Source organism: Seriola lalandi, unplaced genomic scaffold (genome assembly GCF_002814215.2).
Source record: "Seriola lalandi dorsalis isolate HSWRI2012SDOR001 ecotype SW California unplaced genomic scaffold, Sedor1 jcf7180002055006, whole genome shotgun sequence".
Classification (NCBI taxonomy): domain Eukaryota; kingdom Metazoa; phylum Chordata; class Actinopteri; order Carangiformes; family Carangidae; genus Seriola; species Seriola lalandi.
The window spans coordinates 1,546,163-1,567,951 of record NW_019525549.1 but is presented as its reverse complement, the minus strand read 5'-3'; the positions used below and the strand labels follow the sequence as shown (position 1 = coordinate 1,567,951).

The 21,789-nt window shown below is 38.7% G+C and overlaps 2 protein-coding genes across 3 annotated transcripts in view; one reads left to right on the top strand and one right to left on the bottom strand.

The window, feature by feature from the left end:
* Positions 1-1,147: 1,147 nt before the first annotated feature.
* tmx2b (thioredoxin-related transmembrane protein 2b) lies at positions 1,148-9,718 on the bottom strand. 2 transcript variants are annotated; one of them, XR_015436563.1, is made up of 9 exons: positions 9,423-9,718; positions 8,269-8,329; positions 7,749-7,862; positions 6,487-6,563; positions 6,283-6,389; positions 6,133-6,198; positions 5,905-6,034; positions 4,928-5,158; positions 1,148-1,881 (listed from the first exon to the last, which is right to left on the bottom strand). XR_015436563.1 is itself a non-coding variant. In XM_023397241.2 (8 exons), exons 1-8 carry the CDS (start codon positions 9,609-9,611, stop codon positions 4,979-4,981), a joined length of 924 nt encoding a protein of 307 aa, XP_023253009.1. In that variant the 5' UTR covers positions 9,612-9,718; the 3' UTR covers positions 1,148-4,978. The 2 variants fall into 2 exon arrangements, 1 of the variants encoding a protein (XP_023253009.1); XM_023397241.2 differs by having other exon boundaries at positions 1,148-5,158.
* Positions 9,719-13,861: 4,143 nt separating this feature from the next.
* LOC111647602 (dual specificity testis-specific protein kinase 2-like) overlaps positions 13,862-21,789 on the top strand; it is a 23,055-nt gene continuing 15,127 nt past the window's right edge. The window contains exons 1-2 of the mRNA XM_023397227.2: positions 13,862-14,016; positions 14,532-15,359. Coding sequence (XP_023252995.1) covers positions 15,153-15,359 — 207 coding nt within the window. The 5' untranslated portion in view covers positions 13,862-14,016; positions 14,532-15,152. The remainder of the gene's footprint in view (positions 14,017-14,531; positions 15,360-21,789) is intronic.

Below are 21,789 nucleotides of genomic sequence, written 5' to 3'. Positions count from 1 at the left end.
TTTTACCAAATCTAAGGAAGTTCTGTCAAGGTGTTACTGAAATATTGTGTCCACCACCAATGGACTGACAACCTGAAAACAAAATGGCTACTACTGTGACACAGAAGAAATATTCATACACATTCTTTTCTTTAGAATTATAAAGCCGTGCATTCACATGGTTCCACTTTATGAATCTCACTCACATCTGGACGAGCCTCATTTCCACCCCCACTATCATCCATAAATGATGAAGACTCTCCCTTAATCCATCAGTTTGTATAAAAACACTGTCTGTGCCACAAGTGATCGGACAGAGAAGAAAGACAAGAAAGAAGAAGAATTTCACTGATTGTGAAACTGATTTAAAAAACTGCCTCAGTTTACTTCAGTACAATCTCTGTAATGTAAAGTCCTGTTTTACTCTGAACTTCATTTATTGGGTCCAGAGAGTCTTAATGAGGCTCCAGAGGCTCCAACACTGTCATCAGTCAATATTAAATAGTTTAAACAGTTTACACAACGACTCACAACAAATAAGAAGGATATAAAAGCACAATTATTTCTGTTAATGAATTGTTAAAAACAGTTACAATAGGGTCCTCTCACCCTTCGGTGCTCGGGCCCTAATTACAGGCAGTGGGTTTTTTTTGGCATCACTCCTATACGCAGGATTGTCAGGAAATTAAAAGTTTGTGAGTTTGCTTGTGAAATACTGTCGTCCTCCACCAACTCCCGAACCTCATATGCTTTTTTTAATACTCCCAAACAGCAGTCCAAACAAACTGGTCCTCAGCTGTCCTGCTGGACGGAATGTGGAGAACTTAATGTTGACCATGCTCATGTCTTCTGGACTTGTCCTTCTATCCAGTCTTTCTCTAAAATCCTGGGTTTTAATATCAATATAACATTCACATCACTCTGTCTCAGACATACGTGTTCACATGATTTATGCATCAGGCCCCTGCAGTACATCACCTCTTTGATAATGATGCTACAGTAGATTACACTGTGATCTAATAAACAGATTGTGCTGAAGCTGTTGAGAGGAGCGTTATACTGAACTCTCTCTCTTATGTTACACTGTGCAGGAGTTTCTGTTTCTCTGGTGACTCGAGGAAAAACACTAAAGGTTTCAGCAGAGAGTGAATGAAGGCTGCTTAGAATGTTTTCATGTGCACATTGTTTTATTGCATGAATAACAGACGTCAGACAGGAGCAAATATACATACAAGTGTTGGAGTGCAGCTCAGATGAAATGAAACCTGACAAATGAAATTAAAAATGAAAAACAGCTTCAGTAATAAAATAATGAATCAGGGATAAAACCTCAGTGTGATCAAAAAGCAAATCTAAATACAGTCTCACAGTTTAAAAGATCAAAGTCATGATTGGGAATGTTATCAACAAAGAGAAATAACAGGAATTGATGAGAGAAAATTCAAATGCCATAATAAAAAAAACACAAGTGGACATTCCTGAAATGTGATGTGAAGCTGCAAACAGACACCTCAGCTCATCACTGGTTGGTCCAGTGCTCAGCCGATCAATACACATGACGAGTGTTTAACATAATTCTGATTGGCCGACATGACTCATGAAAATGTGGAAATGCAAAGCCAGTGTGAGGGTTCCAGGATCCACGTGCACACGCAGCCACCCACACACACACACACGGCTTAATTCAGTGACGTCACATCATGATGTAACTCCATCTGTCAGCACTAAGGAGATCTGACACACTCTTCACCTGATCTGAAGACGGGTGGTGGATGATTTCTGACTGATGTATTTACAGTCTGAGTACACTCCTGGTCATCATCACTAAAATGTTCAATTGATTTATGTGGCGTTGAATGTAGACCGCGTCTTTATAACCATCATTCCTTCAGGAGCAAGCACCTGGTGACGGTGGCAAAGAAGAATGATCAAAATGCTATGATGATGATGATGAGGATGATAATATAATTATATAATTGTGTTACATTTCCCTCAGCAGTCTGGTTTCAGACCCGTGCACAGCTCAATCTCTGCTGTTACATTAGTTATTAGTTAAATTCACAATCTCATCGCCAAACTTGACAGACAAAATAAAAGAATGGAATCTCACTTAGTCTTTCATTATAGTTCATTTCATTTAATTATAGTTTCATTAGTCAAACATTTCTGTTTTCATTCTTCCCAGGCTAAAACTGTATTAAATGTGCAGGATTTGTAATAAATGAACACATCAATGATAGCAGGGGAGGACTCAGTTTTCTTATAGACTATAAACACTTACAGTCGACAACCATGGGAGAAGGTCCTGAACTTAGGAGCAACAGTGCTTTGAGCAAAATGCTAACATGCTAATGTTTAGTAGGTATAATGTTCACCACTTTAGTTTAGCATGCAGCTGAGGCTGATGGGTATGGAGGACCAGGGATGTCACAGGAACAGTAAAAAAGCATTTCCGTAATTTCATATTTTAATAGGCATTAAAAATAGGAATTGTAAAGAATTTATAATTGAAATACTTCAGATTTAAAAAACAAACAAAAAAAAAAAACTCAATAAATAAACCGTTTATACTTTTATTTAGAATTTAAAAATCTACTTGAAAAAGGTATTCTTAAAATGCGAATAAATAACTGGATTCCCTTTTCAAGAATTCATAAATGAACAATTAAAATACTTCAGATTTAAAAATGGATTTAGAAAAGCTGCACAAAACATTCATAATATAAACCATTTATAAACACATCTATTAATGAAAGCTCTGTGATTGGTTGGAGAGCTAACCAGGGGGTTTTACCAGCACTGAAGGCCCAGAATGTCACAGGAAGGCTAAAGCTAAATGACTGAGCTAAACAATTAGTTAATGGGAGAAGCAGCTGGAAAAAGGAATGTTTTACCATCAAATTCTTTTTCAAAATAGTTTTTCAAATTCTACTATCTATTCATGAATTCAAAGTATTTATAAATAGTTTATTTAATGAAAGTTTTATGCTGTGTTTGTAAGGCCATTTTCAAATCTTAAAATATCTATTGATGGATTAAATTCATTTATAAATTCTATAAAATATGAAATTAAGGAAATGCTTTATTACTTTTCCTGTGACATCCCTGGTCTCAGCTGGGAGTGTCACTGGTTTTGTCTGGGAAAAATTAAAACTGTGAGCAGAGGGGGGCGCTCTCTCACCAGAGTTAGTAGGATACCTGGAAATTTAATAACAGCCCGTCCAACCTTCTCTGGTTCCCCAGAACTCAAATGTCAAGGTTTGTTGTGAGTCAGGAACCAAGATCGTGGACTGACCGAAAGGAATCATGTCAGTCAACAGACTCTTTCCATTTCCATGAATGGGGCTGAATTAACGCCAGATCAGTTTGATGATCTGATGGTCTGAGATTTATATTCAGTTGCAGTTTGAGCCGTTTTGGTCTTGACTGACATAAAACTGAACTTTTCTGGAGAACACAAACTACACTCTCTGCATCTTCCTCTTATTCAGTGAAGCTGCCTTTCTTTCTTTCTGTCAAAATTGACGACATGTATGTCTTGTTTGAATAAACTTTATTGGACGAAACCAACTGGGGGTTCTGTGGTTACGTTCAGCATGAGCCCCAGGTCGTGTCCCGTGGATTGGACCGTACGGCAGGAGCATAAAGCTGCCGGTTCTTAAGTGTTGTAAGTTCAAACAAAACACAGTGTCTGCCCAGCTCAAACGATCAAATAAAATACAAATAAACTGCTATGTTCAGATTCACATAGCATCTTGACTTCCTTCTACTTGCAGAGCTCATGGGAATTTTGGGAGCTCCAAACAGAGCCTGACCCACAGAGGGTGAGAAAAAACACAGAGTGCAGAGCTCAAGCACAGCTAAAAACATAAAAAGGTACCTTGTTAGTGACAACCAATAAGGAACTACACTGTAGATACACAGGCTGTAACTTGATTTAGTTTTTAATTATTATAATATTATTATCATCATAAGACCTTAGGTACCAAATCAGTATAAAACCTTCAAATAAGAAAATGTGCGTCATGGCATGAACATGGACATAACTGACAGCTGAAGACGTGTTCATCTCAGTCCAATACACAAATACAATGAATATGAATTTAAAAAAAGTAAAAACAAACGACAGAAGGAATCTGTAAAAAAAAAATAAAGTGAATTGAATCGCTGGAATGTTTTTGTCAGGAAAGTTTGAATGACAGTGGCGCAGAGCTTCTGTCCACAACAGCACAGTCTGTGGAGATGAATGGAGATGCTGTCCAGCTATAAGTAAACTTGACTAACTCCACCTGTCTCATGCAGATGTGGTGATGTTAAACAAGTGCTCCCATATTGTGTCAAGAGGAACGTTTAACACTGCAAAATGAATTCTACGTCACACACAGTGTGTGAACTGGAGTTAGAACTTAGTTAACATGAATATACGGTTTGTTATTAAATGATTTCAACAGAAACATCTACTCAGAATTACATTAGTTGCGTAAAAAATCTAAATCAATAAAAGTAACATCACATTCTTTGCTCCCTCAGTGTTAATTAGTAAGAACTTAACGGACTCTCTCAGACTTCACAGCTTCAGAAATGTGCTGTGTCGACGCTGACAACCTGACAAACACGGCAGGTCAGCACAGCACATTTCCACTTTACAGAGTTACAGCCCTCTTCAGCTGGTTTACTGCATCTCAGTTTGCTTCTCCACTAACATGTACACCTATTCTCTCGGCTCCGGTCTAAAAAGGGAAAACAGACCGAGGTCACTGTAGCTGCACATGTGTTGAAATACTAGGTTTAAAGGAGGTTTAGTGTAAATGGTGCTGAAAAGAGGCTGAACTCTCAATCAAGTCCATCTCGGTCAGTGATCCACACTGACTCCAGTGCTGTGCTGATCTATGAGGGAATAAACTGAACACTTAGAGGAGGAGCGCAAAGAGGGGGTGGAGGAGCTAACCTGGACTCAAAAGTTCCGTCCAGACGTTGAAGCTGAGCGAAACAAAACGTCCTATTTGTCCTTCTTGGACTCGGTCTCTTCCTTCTGGCCGTTAGCTCCCTGCTGCTCTGGCTCCTCTTCCTCTGGGACTGGTGGGAACTGGGACTGGCCGACTTTGTCTTCTTTTGTCTTGCTGAGTTTCTTGGATTTCTGGTACAGTTCATTCAGGTTGAACTCTCGGATGATGTTCTCCTGGTGGAGAGACACAGATGACAGATATTCTTAATGAACAAAAAAAGGTTACATTTTCCACAGTCTATAGTAATGGGAAAAGGTATTACACTGTAATCAGTAGTGCATTGGTACCAGTGTCAACTAGAATTCCCTCCTTGTGGTTGTTTCCACCAATCAGCCAAGTTACAGGAAATATGGTCACAACCTCACCATTCTGAGTTACTTATGACTGTTTGGATATAAAAAATCATCACTTCATCATTTTATTCTGTCAGACATTTAAGTTAAATTGTGTCATAATTGGCGAATGAATTTGTGAGTTATGGCCCGAAAAGTGTTTTTGTGAGGTCAAAGTGACCTTGACCTTTGACCGCCAAATTCTAAATCAGTTCATCCTTGAGTCCAAGTGAATGTTTGTGCCAAATTTGGAGAAATTCGCTTGAGGCGGTACCGAGATATGCAGCCCTTAAGGAAGACATTAAGTAACTGCCCATTAATATGTTCATTTAAAGTGTTAATGCTCACTGTAACTGTTCCTTATAAGGGAGAAATCCACAGTCCTCATTCTTCTTAAATTCAGCTGAAGCTGTTACGAGCCCATCACTAACTGCCTGTGAAACTGATTTTTATACCAAGGGGACTTTAACTTAGAAAAATATTATCAATATCAACTGAATCAGCTGTTGTAAGACAGACTTGAAAAATGGTAGCTGTCATTGGCTGTTGTTTTTGTCACTTGTCTGAAGTTTGCTGTCCAGTCTGACCTCAGTGAAGCTCCATGACACGGCTCTCCCCTTCTTGTCCACCTGGGGGCGTCGCATCACTTCCTTCCCTCCCTGGAACAACACCAGAGACGGGAGCTGCTTGGACAGCGGAGACGTCGACACCTTGTACCTGCAGAACAGAATTAAATGTTCATGTTTCTGGTCTGTCCTCTCTGACAAAATAAAAGCCCATCGCTCTGTGTCGACCGAGGAGATCACACATCTTACTTCTTGGAAACCTCTCCATAACGTCCGATGTCCACTTTGCCAAACTTGAGGCCGGCACAGTTATACCTGAAACACAAAAACAGGAGTGACTGTTGTTGCTGTCACTGAGCGCACATCATACTTTGACTGAGCGGGTGGGTGGAGTCTTACTTGAGAGAGAGATCAGCATAGACAGAAGCGAAGGACTGGCACTCTGGAGACCAGTTGGCGAAAAACTCAACAATCCATGTCACACGACCGTCTCTGTCCAGCTCATCCTGGACACACACAGCACACACAGTCAAAAACAAACTGTACAGATGTTTGCTCTTGGTAAGAGGCCAAACTGCTACAACCATGTCCACTGTCACTCACATCGATGGTTTTGTCGCTGAAGTATTTGATGTACTCTGGTCCCATGTAAAGTGGAGGCTTACAGGTCATCAGGAACACTGAAACAGACAAAGCACCAGGACTTTATGTTTGACAGTTACAGAATTAGTGCTACAATGATTAGTCCATCAATTGATTAGTCGATACACAAGGCACCAATGGGCATAAATGTAAGTCATTTATAAAACAAAAATCTCCAGTTCCACACTCTCCAATGTGAGGATTTCCTGCTTTTCTGTGTCGTATCATTGTAAAGTGAATATTGAATGAGCAAATAAAGAGGTTGACTTAGGGAATCCTGATATTTTACAGATTTAATTATCACCAGATTGATCAACAACAAAACAATTATTTATCCTCTCTGTGTTAGGACTCTGTTCACTACAATGCTGATGCTGGATTTGTCAGGGCCACTTTGGATGAGACTACACAGATAAATTAGTTTTATTTATTGTCTTATCCCGGTGTTTGTTTTCAACTTTCCCTTTGAACATCTCTCAGGGAACGTTTGAGTTTGTGCCATCACTTTTCATGAAGATGTCTACTATTGAAGCATTAGCATGTTGTGATTTCACTTGAATTTGATTCTCTGTATATTTCTTATGACAGATCTTTGCATTTCATCAGTAGAGTATATTTAAGGTGGTATATCTCAGCTTTAAATGGTTTAATATGCAGGATTTTATGTAAAGACTCATAACAAAACAAATGTTTATCTGCAGAGGGCAGGGTCTCTGCATTTATTATTTTCTTATTCTTCAGCTGTATTCGGGATGTTTCTTGGGGTCAACCTTTGGGCAGTGGGTGTGTAGCCTTGTGTCTGTGGCTCTCAACCCAAAACCTATTGGTTCCTAATGAAGACATACATTAGTGAAAAAGACCACCCCAAAAAAAAAAAAAACAAAGCTCGCAAAACAGCTGCTCGCTGTAGCTTTTTGCCAAACAAACAGGAGGGAACAGTGCGTTTAGTTTGGGACAATTTTCAGCGGTGGGTTGATCCACATGCTGTGTGCTTCTGAGATCCAACAGCAGAGTGTGTTCATGGTAATGAAGGAACATGTCACCCAGTGCAATAGTGTGACTCACACAAGCAAGCAAACACACACACACACTTGTTTGAAAGACATTCATTGTTGATTTTGGTCTTTTAATTGAATTTGTTGACAATAATAAAAAATATAACCAAACAATCTGAACAGAAGTGTCTGCTGATGTTAGTGTGTCATGGTGATGGTTTGACTGACCTATGCAGAGTGTCAGGTAGAGCAATCCCATCCTGATGTCCAGTCTGAAGAACAGGATGACATTGGCCACTTTGCTGAACAGGATGATGTTGCCCACATGCTGCTCCACCGTTACTGACATGAACCAATGCAGACAGACTTTTCATGTTTTTGTCCAAACTCAATAAACACAATAAAAACATTTTTTTTTAATTTAAATCATCATGCTGAAAAAGATGCCAGCTGATATTCAGTGTCCTTAAAATGCACTACTGTAAGCCTGAAACATAAAGAAAGTGATCTAGTGCGTTTCTTCTATAATTTTATTCTTTTCATGGTGGGAAAAAAAAAAAAAAAATCAATATCTGACCGGTTCATTGGTTTAATCTCACTGGTATCATTAGACTCTCTGTTACTTTATGTGGGCCATGGTTCAGGAATATACCATTATCAGATTATAACATGACATGATCATTATGCTACTGAGGAGAAATGAATCCACAACTAATATAAACAAAACAATAAAAAAGCATTTACTCACTTGCTCTTCTGTTCTTCATCATGACGATGGCACTGAGGAACATGAGAATCTCCACTTCTCTCTGAGAACACAAACATAACATGTCTCATCTGTGGGCAGCAATGTTAACCAGCCTGCTGATCATATCATGTCATCCTTCAAGAATGAACTTCTTTTGATCCAACATGCCATCACTCTACACTCAACATGTTAAACTGAAGACAGATGGATACTGTCTAGCTCTTTGAACGGTAGCATTGGCCAGAGTGAAAAAACATTTGAGAAAGCAATCACATCCTTTTTTTTTTTTTTTTTTTTTTTTTATAAACACCATACTTGTATGATACATCAGTATGAAAAAAAAATAAGAACAGTCAGCACACACTATCTACCCGCTGATTTATTCATCATAAAATTACTACATGCATGTGGTATATTTATAATCAAGCTGTGGATTGTGTGCTTTGAAAAAAAACACTAGACCCAAACAGCTTTATAGTTTATTAGACTACACAGAGGATGGATGTAGCTGCAGGTGTTTGTCAAGCGCAGCCTTCTGCAGCAGCTACTGTGCTTCTAGGAGGCCACTGTTCCTTCCGTCGCCACAGTGGCACAGCAAATCTATTTGAAAATCTCACAATTTTAGCACATTTGTTTTTCGATGTACGTTTATTTCTTTAGACTGCGATAAACGACCTTTATTAGCGTTGTAGAAATTCCGCAGTTAAAGTCTGCAAACATTCAAAACAAGAGCTGGCTACTCTTACACTTTAATGAATGATTCGTCGTTAATTTAGCGAACGTTCGCTAGCTAAACCAATAATGAATGGCGTAATTCAACTAACTATACGTCATTTCGTATATAAATTAATGCTAATTCACAGATTCTATTTATGCCGTACAATATATAATACCTTAATTAATTGTACCAAGTTGTAAAATACGTTTTTTGACTTGTGTATCGCTGCCAATAAGCACAACAGTATGAATTCCCAGTTTTTTGACTGCAGTCTGGCCTGTCATTCTTTCCCTTTAGCTAGCGGCTAATGTGACCTGGCCCTTGCTGCCATCCAGTCCAATGACCCACAACTGTGTCCATCCTCTGAGCAGCAAGCTACTAGCAAGTTGATACCATTTAAAAAGCAATTTGCGAATTTCCAGAATTTTCTACGGACCCAGTCGAAGTCGCAGGAGTTGCCGTCCTCTCGCTGTGTGGCCAGATGGTCACAGATGCCAGGCGTCTTGCGGACAGCTAGAAAGGCTACAGACATAAAGAGAGAAGCTATATAGTAGGGCTTCAGCAGCCACTTGTACACCTGCGGCAGGTGATACAGGAAAGCAAATAAAGGCGTTAGCAGAGCCATTTTCTAATTAATGACCGTACTATCACTAAAACGGGAAGTGAACCCCAAAAACAGGGAGCTAAAGGTGATGCTGCCGTTAGCTTAATATGACTAACTCAATGTTAGCTGCTCTGGTGCTTAAAGGTGAACGGAAATACAATTTCCTGTTGAGTTAAAAAAATAAATCCCTCTATAATTATTATGACCATGCACAGAGCGTGGTATAAATTATGTTTATTGTATTTTGAAATACATTTCAGGTAAATGTGATATTTAATTAATTTTATTACATTTCTGTGTTCTTTACACCCATGGTCGCGTTTTCTCGGCCAAAATCAGCACCCGTCCACTTTTAATCTGAAAGAGGAAGACCGGACTTCCTGTGGAGCTATCGTTAATGTTTGTTAGCTTGGTTCAGTCGTGCAGTTTGCCGTCGGCGAAATTGTGCAGAAACGCTCATTTAAAGGGCCGGAAGGAGGTGCGGAGGTCAATCAGGACGAATTTGTTATAGCAAGTGCCGATTGGTCAGGACAGACAACAGATCACTGCTGGGTTCCCTCAAGGTGACTGGAGCATTCGGGTTGTCTTACAAAGGTAGCTGTTCTGTTTTGAATTGGAAAAGAACAGAGTGGCAGCTGTTTTTAACTGCTGCCTTGTTCACAGCAAACAACTTGAGTTGTCATATTGGGAAAAGCACATGTTACTAATAACAGAGGCATAATGAAGTTCACTGAACTCACTGTCATGTTGATGAAAGCAGTTTGTGACATGGAGCATGATCCTGCTGGAAGGAGCCATTAGAAGATGGTGAACTGTGGCCATGAAGGATGAACATGGTCAGCAACAATACTCAGATAGATTGAGACTTTCAGACCGTGATTGGTTGGTATTGTTAAGATTTTGTTATACTAAATGAAAAATGATGATGTTGTCAAAGTCAAAGTTGAATGAGTTATTATCTCACAAAGTCAAACTGATGAACAGCACTAAGTCAAATATAAGTTCCAAGTCAAGATTTTAATATTCTAATTAAAATTAGGTATTATGAACAAAGTAGATTTTGACTTGGTAAATATTTGCCAGTGCTTGAAGTCTGGACTGGCTAATAACTGACCATTGTCAGCACATTGATCCACTCTCGCCTCCGTGTCTGTCCATAAGTGTGATATTTGTACATGACGTGAGCCTCCAGTTAGTCCACTTTCAGCATACTTAAATTGGTTGCCTTGGAGACGTAGCCTCTGGGATGGCACATCAGAATGATCTAATATGACTTCACTCCAAACATAGTGCAAACAAGTTCATTCAAATATTGGTAGGAACAATTCTGTCATCCCAAAATATTGTTAGGGACATGTCCCTACCGTCCATATGCAAACCTACGCCCTTGGGAACAACTGTAATTATGAGCTGTGAGTAAGAAAATACCATTTACTTCAGCTTTCAGCTGGTAAACACTAGTTTATTTGAAATAGATGGTGTTTTCTATTACAGTCCTTGGTTGGAATAAAACATGTATCATCACCAAGTGAAAACCTCTATTATGACATGTAGAGGACTATAAATGGAAATTGTCCCAATTTCCTAAACTGCTTGAATGCAACACAAGGATGTAGCAGCAGCATCTGCTTGCTCTGCAGTGACATCACCCTATGACAATACTGGGTTGATTTTGGATTTATGAGCTCATCACCTACATTTGTGGCTCAAAGACACAAGTTTTGACACAAAGATGGTGTTTTTGTTGTTGTTGTTGAATTTGTTCATGTAGCAGGGAAGAAACAGAGACATTGAAAACTGTTTTTACATCTGATATTTCCTAAATCAGCTTTTTGTTGCCTTTTGTTTCAAAGTTATTATGTTCACAAAAGTGTATCCAAACATAATTTTTTTTTCTTTTTTTTCAACTTTATTAATGAACAAATTGTACAAAAAGTACACATACACATTGATATGGGAGCTGATAACAAGGATTCCGAAAACGACACAAGAAATTATATTAAATGCACATCTGCACAATAAATGAATAATAAATACTATTACAAAAACATCAAAAATTGACTATATTTGCTTATTTGAGCAAATATAGTCAATTTCAAGGGGTTTCGTTGAAAATATTCTTATAACATTCTAAAAATTAGATGCTTTTTTTTTATTGTTTATAAGGGACAAGGAATCAAGTAGGATACTAAATTCCATCAAGAAAAGGAGTAGAGAGAGTTGTGAATTTAAGAATTTCTTTTTATGAATAAAAAATTTTCCAAATCCAAAAACATTAATAGAAGTTAAGAGATTTTTCATTCGTCATAATAATGACATCTGATATCTTTTAAAGTAAAATGATGGGACACTTTAGTATTATGAAAAATATAAGCATTTAAATCCGACCAAAACTTCATTACAATTTTACATTGAAAAAATAAGTTGGCAAAAGTTTCATCAGTATGTCTACAAAACGAGCAGCAATTATCAATGTCAGTATATTTGGAGATTATGGAATTTACAGGGCAAATTTTAGGTAAAATTTTGAAATGGACTTCTTTGACTTTATTAGGGATGCAAAATTGATGTGGTAATAACCAAGTTTTATTCCAATTTATTTGTTCCAAAAGTGAGTTCCAATTAAATTTCCCTCTTGGGGTGATTTGTATCCACACATTCATAGTCCATCATGATCCACATGGTGATGTAAATAGTGAAGTCATACAATGGGGAACTATTGCTCCTCCAGGTGAAACCAAGCCATGATGTCACCCTTGCTGCCTTTAAATCACCCAGCACTGACCTCCCCTTAACCCTTGATTATTTTAGAAAAGAATTAAAACTAAAATTGTCAATTAATGTGATTATTTAGTTGCTGTAGCATTTTCCTCAGATATCACAACTCTATGCATTTATTTATTTATTTATCTATGTATTGTTTTGCAGAGTTCCTTCATCACTTCCTCTAACGTGAACAGGAAAAGCATGTCACTAGCACACAGCAGGAAGAGGAAGAGGAGTGAGAGGAGATCACATGAAAATGGTTTATATTTCTTATTCTCTATTTTCTTTTTTTCATTTTTTGTTTTGTTTAAATTATTTTTGTAATTATTCTTATTTTGAAATAGTGTATCTGCTTAATTTTACATTTATTATTTACTATGATTATTGGCTTATTTACTAATTTATTTATCGAAATGTGTGACATTGCCAATAATCTACTTCCGGCTCAGCGGCTGCTCCGGTATCGGTTTTCCTTGTAAGTGTCAGGTCTTTCAGGCCTGTGATTGGGCAGAGAAACTGATTCCAGATCAGCTGTCAGGGTTTGACGCTGCCCTTTCATCTGCTCCAATCAGAGCCGCTCACTCAGCCTTAGCGTATGTGCGCCTGGTGTCAAACTCGAGTTAGAGAAAATCACACAGGAAGTTTCACGACTTTGTCTTCGAAATAAAAGTATCAAAAGGATGATATGTTAAATGAAAAGAATGTACGAAAATTTTTTTTAAAAACTAAAATTGTTTTCTAAAAAGCACTCATTACACAGCATGCCACTTTGTACAGCCACATTCATTCAGCGTCCCATAAATTTTTGTATGAATTTCATTACATTATGAATGACAGAAATAAGTCTTTAACATCCTCTTATATCATGTTCATATTACACATAAACTAAGTGTATTTTTGCATACAGCAAGCTTTAAACTGGATATCTTCTTGTGCTATTAACGTAATAAACCAGACCTACAATTAATTCAGACTGAATATTTTTATCTTATTGTCACTGTTTGACTTACCTCTCAGTTGTTCAGTTCATATTTAAAACCGGCATTCACCTAAGAGTATAAATATACTCCCCTAAACCCTTAAATTTTGTCCAAATACAATTGTTAGTTGAACACAGTGGTAAATTAGTTGTATTTCTTACAATGTATCCATAATAGTATATTACATTACATATATCACATGTTGAAAATTCATATAGTCATCATCATGTTAAAAATGTATATTTTTTTCACTTTCTGAAGAATAATTGATCATTTGTGTGTTGATCATTATTGAAAATATATGTGCATTTTTAAAAGAAACAGAAGCATGAACTTGTTGAGTGAGCGAGGTAATACTTCTATATTTCTTTTTAATGAAGATAGTATTTTATTTGAAATCAATGTTGTGCTTTTTAACTTATAAACAATTTTCTTTAAAGTGCAGCTATGCATGCTGTTGTGGTTGAAATGTTTTATTATGAAAATTCCAACAAGAAATCCTGTGTATCACTCTCGCTAGCTTTAACGTGATGGTGGTCGCTCCGCTAAGCGGCTCGGGAAGAAGGAATCCAGACAGGATTATCAACAGCAGACGCCGCCGAGCGATATTTCTGGCTTTAGTTTACCTTCACCGGTCGGACTCCATCGACATTTCCATCCAGACCAACGTGAGGAGAGAGGTGAGCCGTATATCTGTCTCTGCACCACGCTTGTCATTGACAGCTCCCGTTATTAACAGTAGCTAGGACTTTTTTTTTTTTTTTGCTATCGACTAGGAGAAATATTTCGATGTGCTACATTCTCCGGTTTATTTAGCCTCGCTCACATTTTTATTTACAATACGCAGTTGTAAAAAAAAATAAAAATAAAATAAAAACATGGCTGAATGAGGCCTATGATTATTTGTTAGCTTGACAGTCCGGCTGAGCGGTGCAGGTCGACGTTATCCAGTGGAGGTTATGGCTTTTCGCCCGGCCAGCGATGCTTGCCTGTGGCTACTAGCCCCACGGCTATCGAATACACAGCGAGCAAAGGAGCCCGGGCTGGATACAGATGATGCTCTCAATACGACAGAATCAGTGTATATATATCCCGTCTGTACAAAGTGGTGATATTGATCATTTCCTATTATAAATATAGCTGCTGTAAACCTGTGGTATATTGGTGCCTATATCCCTGTAATACTCTTACACAGGGACCTTTGTATGGCAGCTGGCTGCTGGCCCTCCTCTCTCCCGGTACCGTGCAGCTGTAGCATCTGTCGTCACAGCCTCCGAACTGACGGGATGACTGAGAGAGCCGAGCCCCCTCACACACACACACGGTGAGGAGGGTTCACAGGGATTCTTCAAATCGCCGTGGCACAGACATGGAGATGTGGAGGGACATAACTGTTCATTAGTGTGACTGTTGCTTCTCTCTGCAGAGGTCAGGGTGAGCCCCACATCACATCACATTAGCAGCTGGTTGACAGTGTGGATGAGTGAACCCAGAAGCTGTGGTTGACCCTGTCCTTCACTAGGGTGCTGACCTGAGTAGATGTATAGATAATATTTTTTCTTTAATATTTGAGCAGTAACCCAGGATATGCTGCGGCCTTCATCAGGGTAAATCTGGAAAGCAGAGGCAATCACAGAGTTGCAGTCTTGTGTACAGATATATCATCAGGTCATCCACAGAGAGGGTTTGATCATCCACATTATGATGGTGGGAGTCCCCATCACCTCATGCCTCAGGACTCCTGCGGTCTAACAGACATCTTGGTTCCCCTGTGGGAAAGACCGGAGCAACTGGAGCACGGTGGTCTGTCAGCACCATGGACTACCATGCTGAGTGCTGCTTCTGCGACCCAGAGGACGGTCACGGTGGCCCGGATGAGCCACCGCTCCACAGTATCCACGCGCCCAACCGGATCCGCCCGTCCTCGTACCGAGCCCTCAGGAGCGCCGTGTCCAGCCTGGCCCGCATCGACGACTTCTTCTGTGAGAAGATTGGTTCAGGATTCTTCTCTGAGGTCTTCAAGGTACGTGACCTCTTCTGTTGATTGAGTAGTTTGAAAAACACGATCCTTCAGTTATGATGCAGTTTATCTCATAATTTAATTGATAAAATACGCTTGGGCCCATATTCGATAATATAGAATGTCACAATATTCCCCGCCATATGCAATTTTTTTTTTCCTTTTTACGAAACATACTTCCCTGCTCCCGAGTCCAACCCTTATTTCACTGCTTTGCTTACTGTACATTGAACCTTGGCATGTGAGAAATAAAACTTTGAACTGTTGTTTAATGGCAGTATCACTTATATTTGAAACATATATATATATTTTAAAAACACCTCAAACATAAAATACAATAATATTATTAAACACATGAGAAAATACAGCTATATAATTATATTATTTGCATATTACAATGTATTGAGATACTAAATTTACACTTCAATTTATACTACCCTAATATATGGTATGTTTACTTACGTAATCTGATGTGCAGTATTCCTGTTCACCTCAACTGTAACATAGTCAGAGGTGTTTCATCAAACTCTGATTGCTACCATATGAGATAACAAAAAAACTGAATGAATGAACAAACTAAAGACTAAATAAGACTTAAGACTGCTTAAAAATGTATGAACGGTACTAACACCTCCATAAAAAATTGTTCTTCTTAGTTCTAAAGGTCAAAAAATGTCCCTTAAGGCCCCTCCAAGATCTGCATCAAGTCTTCAGTTGTAGACCCTCAGTGGGCTATTTGTTGAATTCCTGTGGTTTTGGCCCTTTGCACTGTTGGACAACATTGTTTCAGCGTCATCCTTTTGTAATACTTTTTATTTTACAGTTTGCACACATCTATTTTGACACGTGATTGAAGATACAAATATTTGCTGTTGTGGGCAGAAACATTGTCATGTTGAGCTGCTGTAGAAACTGCTGGTGGTCAAATTCAGTCCTGGCTATTTTTGTTTCCTCAATATGCAAATATATAATGTTAATGACACGTGTTGAAAAAAACACAGCTTCATCCTCCAAGAAAAATCTACATGTAGTAGATCTTGAGCAGCTTCCACCTTCTTTTTACCAGAAGCTTGAAGGACGTGTACTTAACTTTAGTAAATCATTTTTATCTCCACTGTTCCACAATGACACACCTTGTTATATATGTAGAGGCAGAAAACCTCTTTAGGTAGCTGATTACTGGTGGTTATCATTCATCATTCAAGTCTCCCCAAGGATACTTGTAATAACTTTGGTGAGCCGCTAACTTTTGATCTAGTGCCATCATCAGGTCAAAGTTTAAACTTGTCATTCATGATCAAATATGTGCAAAGCTAATGACGTTTGATGCTTTGAGTTTACTGCTGATTAGCAAATGATAGAAAACGTGAATATAGTCAACATTGTACCTTTGAACCATCAGCACCGTAGCTTTGTCATTGACTTTCACACATAGTTCAAAGCACCACTGTGGCTAAGGCTTAGTTCACAATACTATATTTTCATTTAAAACACATTCCTTTGCTATGTTTTCACCTCCCGTCATCACTACTCCAGAGTTTTCACCACAGACACCTTTGGAAACTCTGTTGAAGTTTGAAAAACTGAGTTTCAGTACTGATTCTAAAATGATACTTTAGCGTACTTCAAAAGTTTTTCTACAGAAGCATTAATTAGTCTTTTGACATAAATGTATGTTAGTTTTCAGCAGTAGAATTTGAATGTAAATTTTAGTCATGTATTTGATCATTTCTACGTCTTGGTTTAGCTTGAGAAGAGCAGCTGGGGGAACAGCTATAGAATATTCCTCTATCAAACATCCTGGAGGAGATTTAGGTGACTGACAGCCAACATTAATTCTGTACTCATCCCCACTGTTGGCCTAGAAACACTAACGATAACTGAGATGTTGCGGTTATGGGACAACGTCACACTAATGTTGATGTCAGTGTTTAAATGATTTAGTTTTTCTTGTTTTCAATGTAGTTGTCAGCTAAAATATGTGTAACAGCATTACGTACACTTACACTGAGTGGAGTATAGTCTGAAACTGACAATATCATGGTCCAATCAATCAAAGAGGTAGAGAGCAAAGCTCCATTACCAGCTCTCAGCTCCGGACTGGTTTTGATACTCAGTGTTCCAGTGTTGGAGTCTTTCATAGCCTGGCCAGGCTCTGCTGATAGGTCCTGAGTAGTAGCATCACTAATGTATCACACTTGTGTTTATTTCATTAGTTTTATATGTGCTTTATATTTCACTGTGCTGCTTTTCTGTGTGTTTGTCTGTTGCATCGGTGGCATGTAGATAAATGTTGATTTGTGTTCATTCGTGCCTATTTCAGACCTCAACATTAACTTTTGAGGCACTTGTCCTTTGGACGAGTAAATTTAGGCACAAAAGTAATTGGTTAATTACAGTGATTAACCTTTTATGTCTCAAAGACGGAGACAGTCAGAGCTGCAGCCATATTGTTTTCAGGTTATCCATCCGTCTCGTTCTCGTGGACACGATATCTCAGTAATGCCTTGACAGAACATTTTCAAATTTGGTAAAAACTTTCACTTGGACTCAATAACAAACTGACTAGATTTTGGTGGTCAAAGGTCACAGGCCAGGGTCACAGTGACCTCACAATTATGACAAATTTCACACAAATAGTTCATATTTTATATGACTGGATGTAACCTGAAACTAGTCCGAGTGGAGGAGACAACCACGAGGAGGTGATTCTAGTTTTCATATTTGTGTAAAAACAGGCAACGCAGAGCGACACCACTGAATGTTCAGATAAGTCTACATATAGAGGCTTTAGACGGGACAAACAAACCTTCAGTTTACATGTACCTTGATATACTTGAAAGTTTGTGATTTTAAGGCAAAAAAATCAAGGCCTTTTTAAAAGATTTTGAAAATCAACATATGTACTCATGGGTCATTGAAAGTGTTTGACTTTACATATTCTGTTCCAAAATAGAAATTAAAGTATTTTTGATATTTGATATTTTATGTTAGTGAATGGTCTATCTGCAGCTGTCTGCATCTCTGTAACACAACACAACTGAGATGTGTTCACACGTTCATTCAAAATATTGTTTTTAAATGGACGCAATCTGGGGACAGTGGCGGGTATGCTAGCAACGGTTATTCACGTCAATTTAGAGCTGAGTTAGAGCTAATGAGAGTCACATAATACGAAGACTAGGGCCCAGGGTTTTTCCTGAATAGAGAATTGGGAGGCAGCCGCCTCCGTCAAATTTCATGCTGCAGTTGCGGCTGTACGCCACTACGGCAATGTATTTCCCCAGACAAGTGGACAAGCCTTAATGACAGGCTTGTTGGACAACAGGTCCCACTGTCCAGACTAAGTAGATTACTCTCACTCCACCTGTGTGTGTGTGGACATCCTACGTTTTCCTGGTGGGTAACCTGTATGTATGTAAATCACCTCCTGACCATCAACTCCAGACTGAATGTTCCAGTCAGGACCATGTAAAGTCATAGATGTAGTTAAAGTGTTTGTTCGGGCGAGGGTTCATACAAAGTGGATTGGTGTAGAATATATATGTTAAAGTAGTTTGAAGAACATAAAATTATCTGTATATTCAAAGAAGCTTCATACTTAAAGTTGTTAAGTACATATTCACAGATGATTTGAATTACATAAATACCTCTGGTAGCCTTCAAGGTTTGATTCCTAGTTGTTGCAGGTCCCAACAATGTCGAGTCTGGGAAAGATAGAAAACAAGCGTTTTTCCCAAAATGTCTGTTTTTAATAAAACATCTCATATGTAGAGGGGCAGCCCTTGTTGTTGGATTATTATGGTACTGTTAATCAGAATGTAAAAAGACAGGAAGACAAGATACTAATTATAAATGTAAAGGGAAATATACATTTCATGATCTGAATGACCCTCCTCCTGCTGTACAGTTTGGTGGTGGAGTACAGCAAACGTCAGCCAGGAGTTAATAAGGCAGGGTGGCCTACCTCGGTGAGCAAAGGGTTAATGAGGAGGAAATAAAAAAGAGCTCAGTGCTCCTTTACACTCTTAAATCACTCCTGAAACAGCTCATTAAGTTTTCTGCCTCTTGTCGTAGCCGTTGTTACTGATCACTTTATTTGACACAGTAGAGCTGAACACGGGTAAAATTGAAAAATGAAAAGCCTGTCTATTCAGTCTGTTAAAACTGAATTATGTCATTATGTCATTTCATCATTCACTCATCTTTACCTCTTAACATCTGTTATTATTGTGGGCAGCATCCTGCTCCAGTATCTTTTTTTTTTTTTTATCACTTTTTGCACATCCTCTTGGACAAATTTGGAAGTATAGTTGTATCTTTTGACAGATCAGGAATTACCTGTTCAGACCCCTTCACTTTACTGGGTCATATCAGTCTGCACTCAGTACTCACACAAACTGGGATTTCTAACATACAAGAATATACAGTATTGCAAGGCAAAATAAGAAAAAGATAAAAAGCCAAATCTGACATAATTCCACACAAAACTCAAAAAATGGACTAGACCAAATTATTGGTACCTTTTCAAAATTGTAAGAAATAATAAAAAAGCATTTAATTTGTATTTTAACTCACCTGTGGCAAGTAACAGGTGCTGGCAATATAGAAAACACCAGTTTAAATGGTGAAAAGTTGACTCAACCATAGTGTTTGTGTCTGTCTGCACCACACTGAGCATGGAGAAAAGAAAGAAGAGCGAAGAATTATCTGAGGATTTGAGAACCAAAATTGTGGAAAAGCATGGACAATCTCAAAGCTACAAGTCCATCTCCAGAGAGCTTAATGTTCCTGTGTCCACTGTGCGCAACGTCATCAAGAAGTTTACAGCCCATAGCACTGTAGCTAACCTCCCTGGACGTGGACGGAAGAGGAAAATTGATGAAAGATTGCAACGAAGGATTGTTGGAGTGGTGGATAAAGAACCTCGATCAACTTCCAAACTAATTCAAGCTGACCTGCAGGCACAGGGTACAACAGTGTCAGCTCGCACTATCTGTCACCATCTGAATGAAATGGGATGCTATGGTAGGAGACCCAGGAGAACCCCACTGCTGACAGAGACATTAAAAAAACAGACTGGAGTTTGCCAAAATATAGCTTTTTGGTAAAGCACATCATTGTTCTGTTTACATAAAACGAAATGAGGCCTTCAAAGAAAAGAACACGGTCCCCACGGTCAAACATGGTGGAGGTTCACAGATGTTTTGGGGTTGCTTTGCTGCTTCTGGCACTGGATACCTTGACTGTGTGCATGGCATCATGAAATCTGAAGACTACCAAAGAATTTTGGAGCGCAATGTAGGGCACAGTGTCAGAAAGCTGGGTCTCCGTCAGAGGTCATGGGTCTGCCAGCGGGACAACGACCCAGAGCACACTTCAAAAAGCACCCAGAAATGGTTTAAGACAAAGCGCATGAGAGTTCTGAAGTGGCCAGCAATGAGTCCAGATCTAAATCCCATAGAACACCTGTGGAGAGATCTCAAAACAGCAGTTGGGAGAAGGCACCCATCAAATCTGAGAAACCTGGAGCAGTTGGCAAAAGAAGAGTGGTCCAAAATGCCAGTAGAGAGGTGTCATAAACTCATTCATGGTTACAGGAAGCGATTGAGTTCAGTTATTTTTGCTACCAAATATTAAGTTGAGGATGTCAATAATTTTGTCCAGTATATTTTTGGAGTTCTGTGTGGAATGATGTCAGATTTGGCTTTTTTTCTTTGCTTTTTTGTGTTGTTCCAATGCAAACAAAAGAAATAAACATTTGGCAAAGCATTTTCAATTGCAACAAATTTCTGGGAGAAATGGTGCATTATCTGAAAGAAGTACAGGGGTGCCAATATTTTTGGCCATGACTGTATATAATTGAATGTCATTTTGTGTGCTTGTGTTTTCCCTATCTGTATCTGTTTTTCGATTTGTTGCATTTCTGGATTTTCCCTTTCCCGTTTAGTTTCCCTTAATATTTGTGCTTTCTCTTTTCTACGTGCTTTGTCCTTCAGGGCCACCGTACAGAACCTCTACTGATTGAATGAGCACTAATCAATGATAATGGATCAGAATTCAGTCAATGCTCACATTCTATTAGATTTATCATCACTGTTAAACTCTGAGCTCAGTGTTTTCCTGGTACCTCTGCACTGGGTCATTGTGTGTTCTTGTGTGTTTGTGTGTGTGAGTGTGTGCGTGTGTGTGCTTCCTGTCAGCTGCAGGGTGAGGCCTCACTAATGGCCCACTGGATTTGAGCAGATCAGAAGGAGTGATGGGAAATCCAGAAAGCCTATTAGTGCCACTCTATTAATACACACACACACATGCACGCGCACAAACACAGACAAATACATGCACTTACAAGCCCAGACACTGGCTGAACATTGCAGGCACAAATACTCAGATACTAATTGATACTTAAAATTAGCATTGGATTAGATACTCA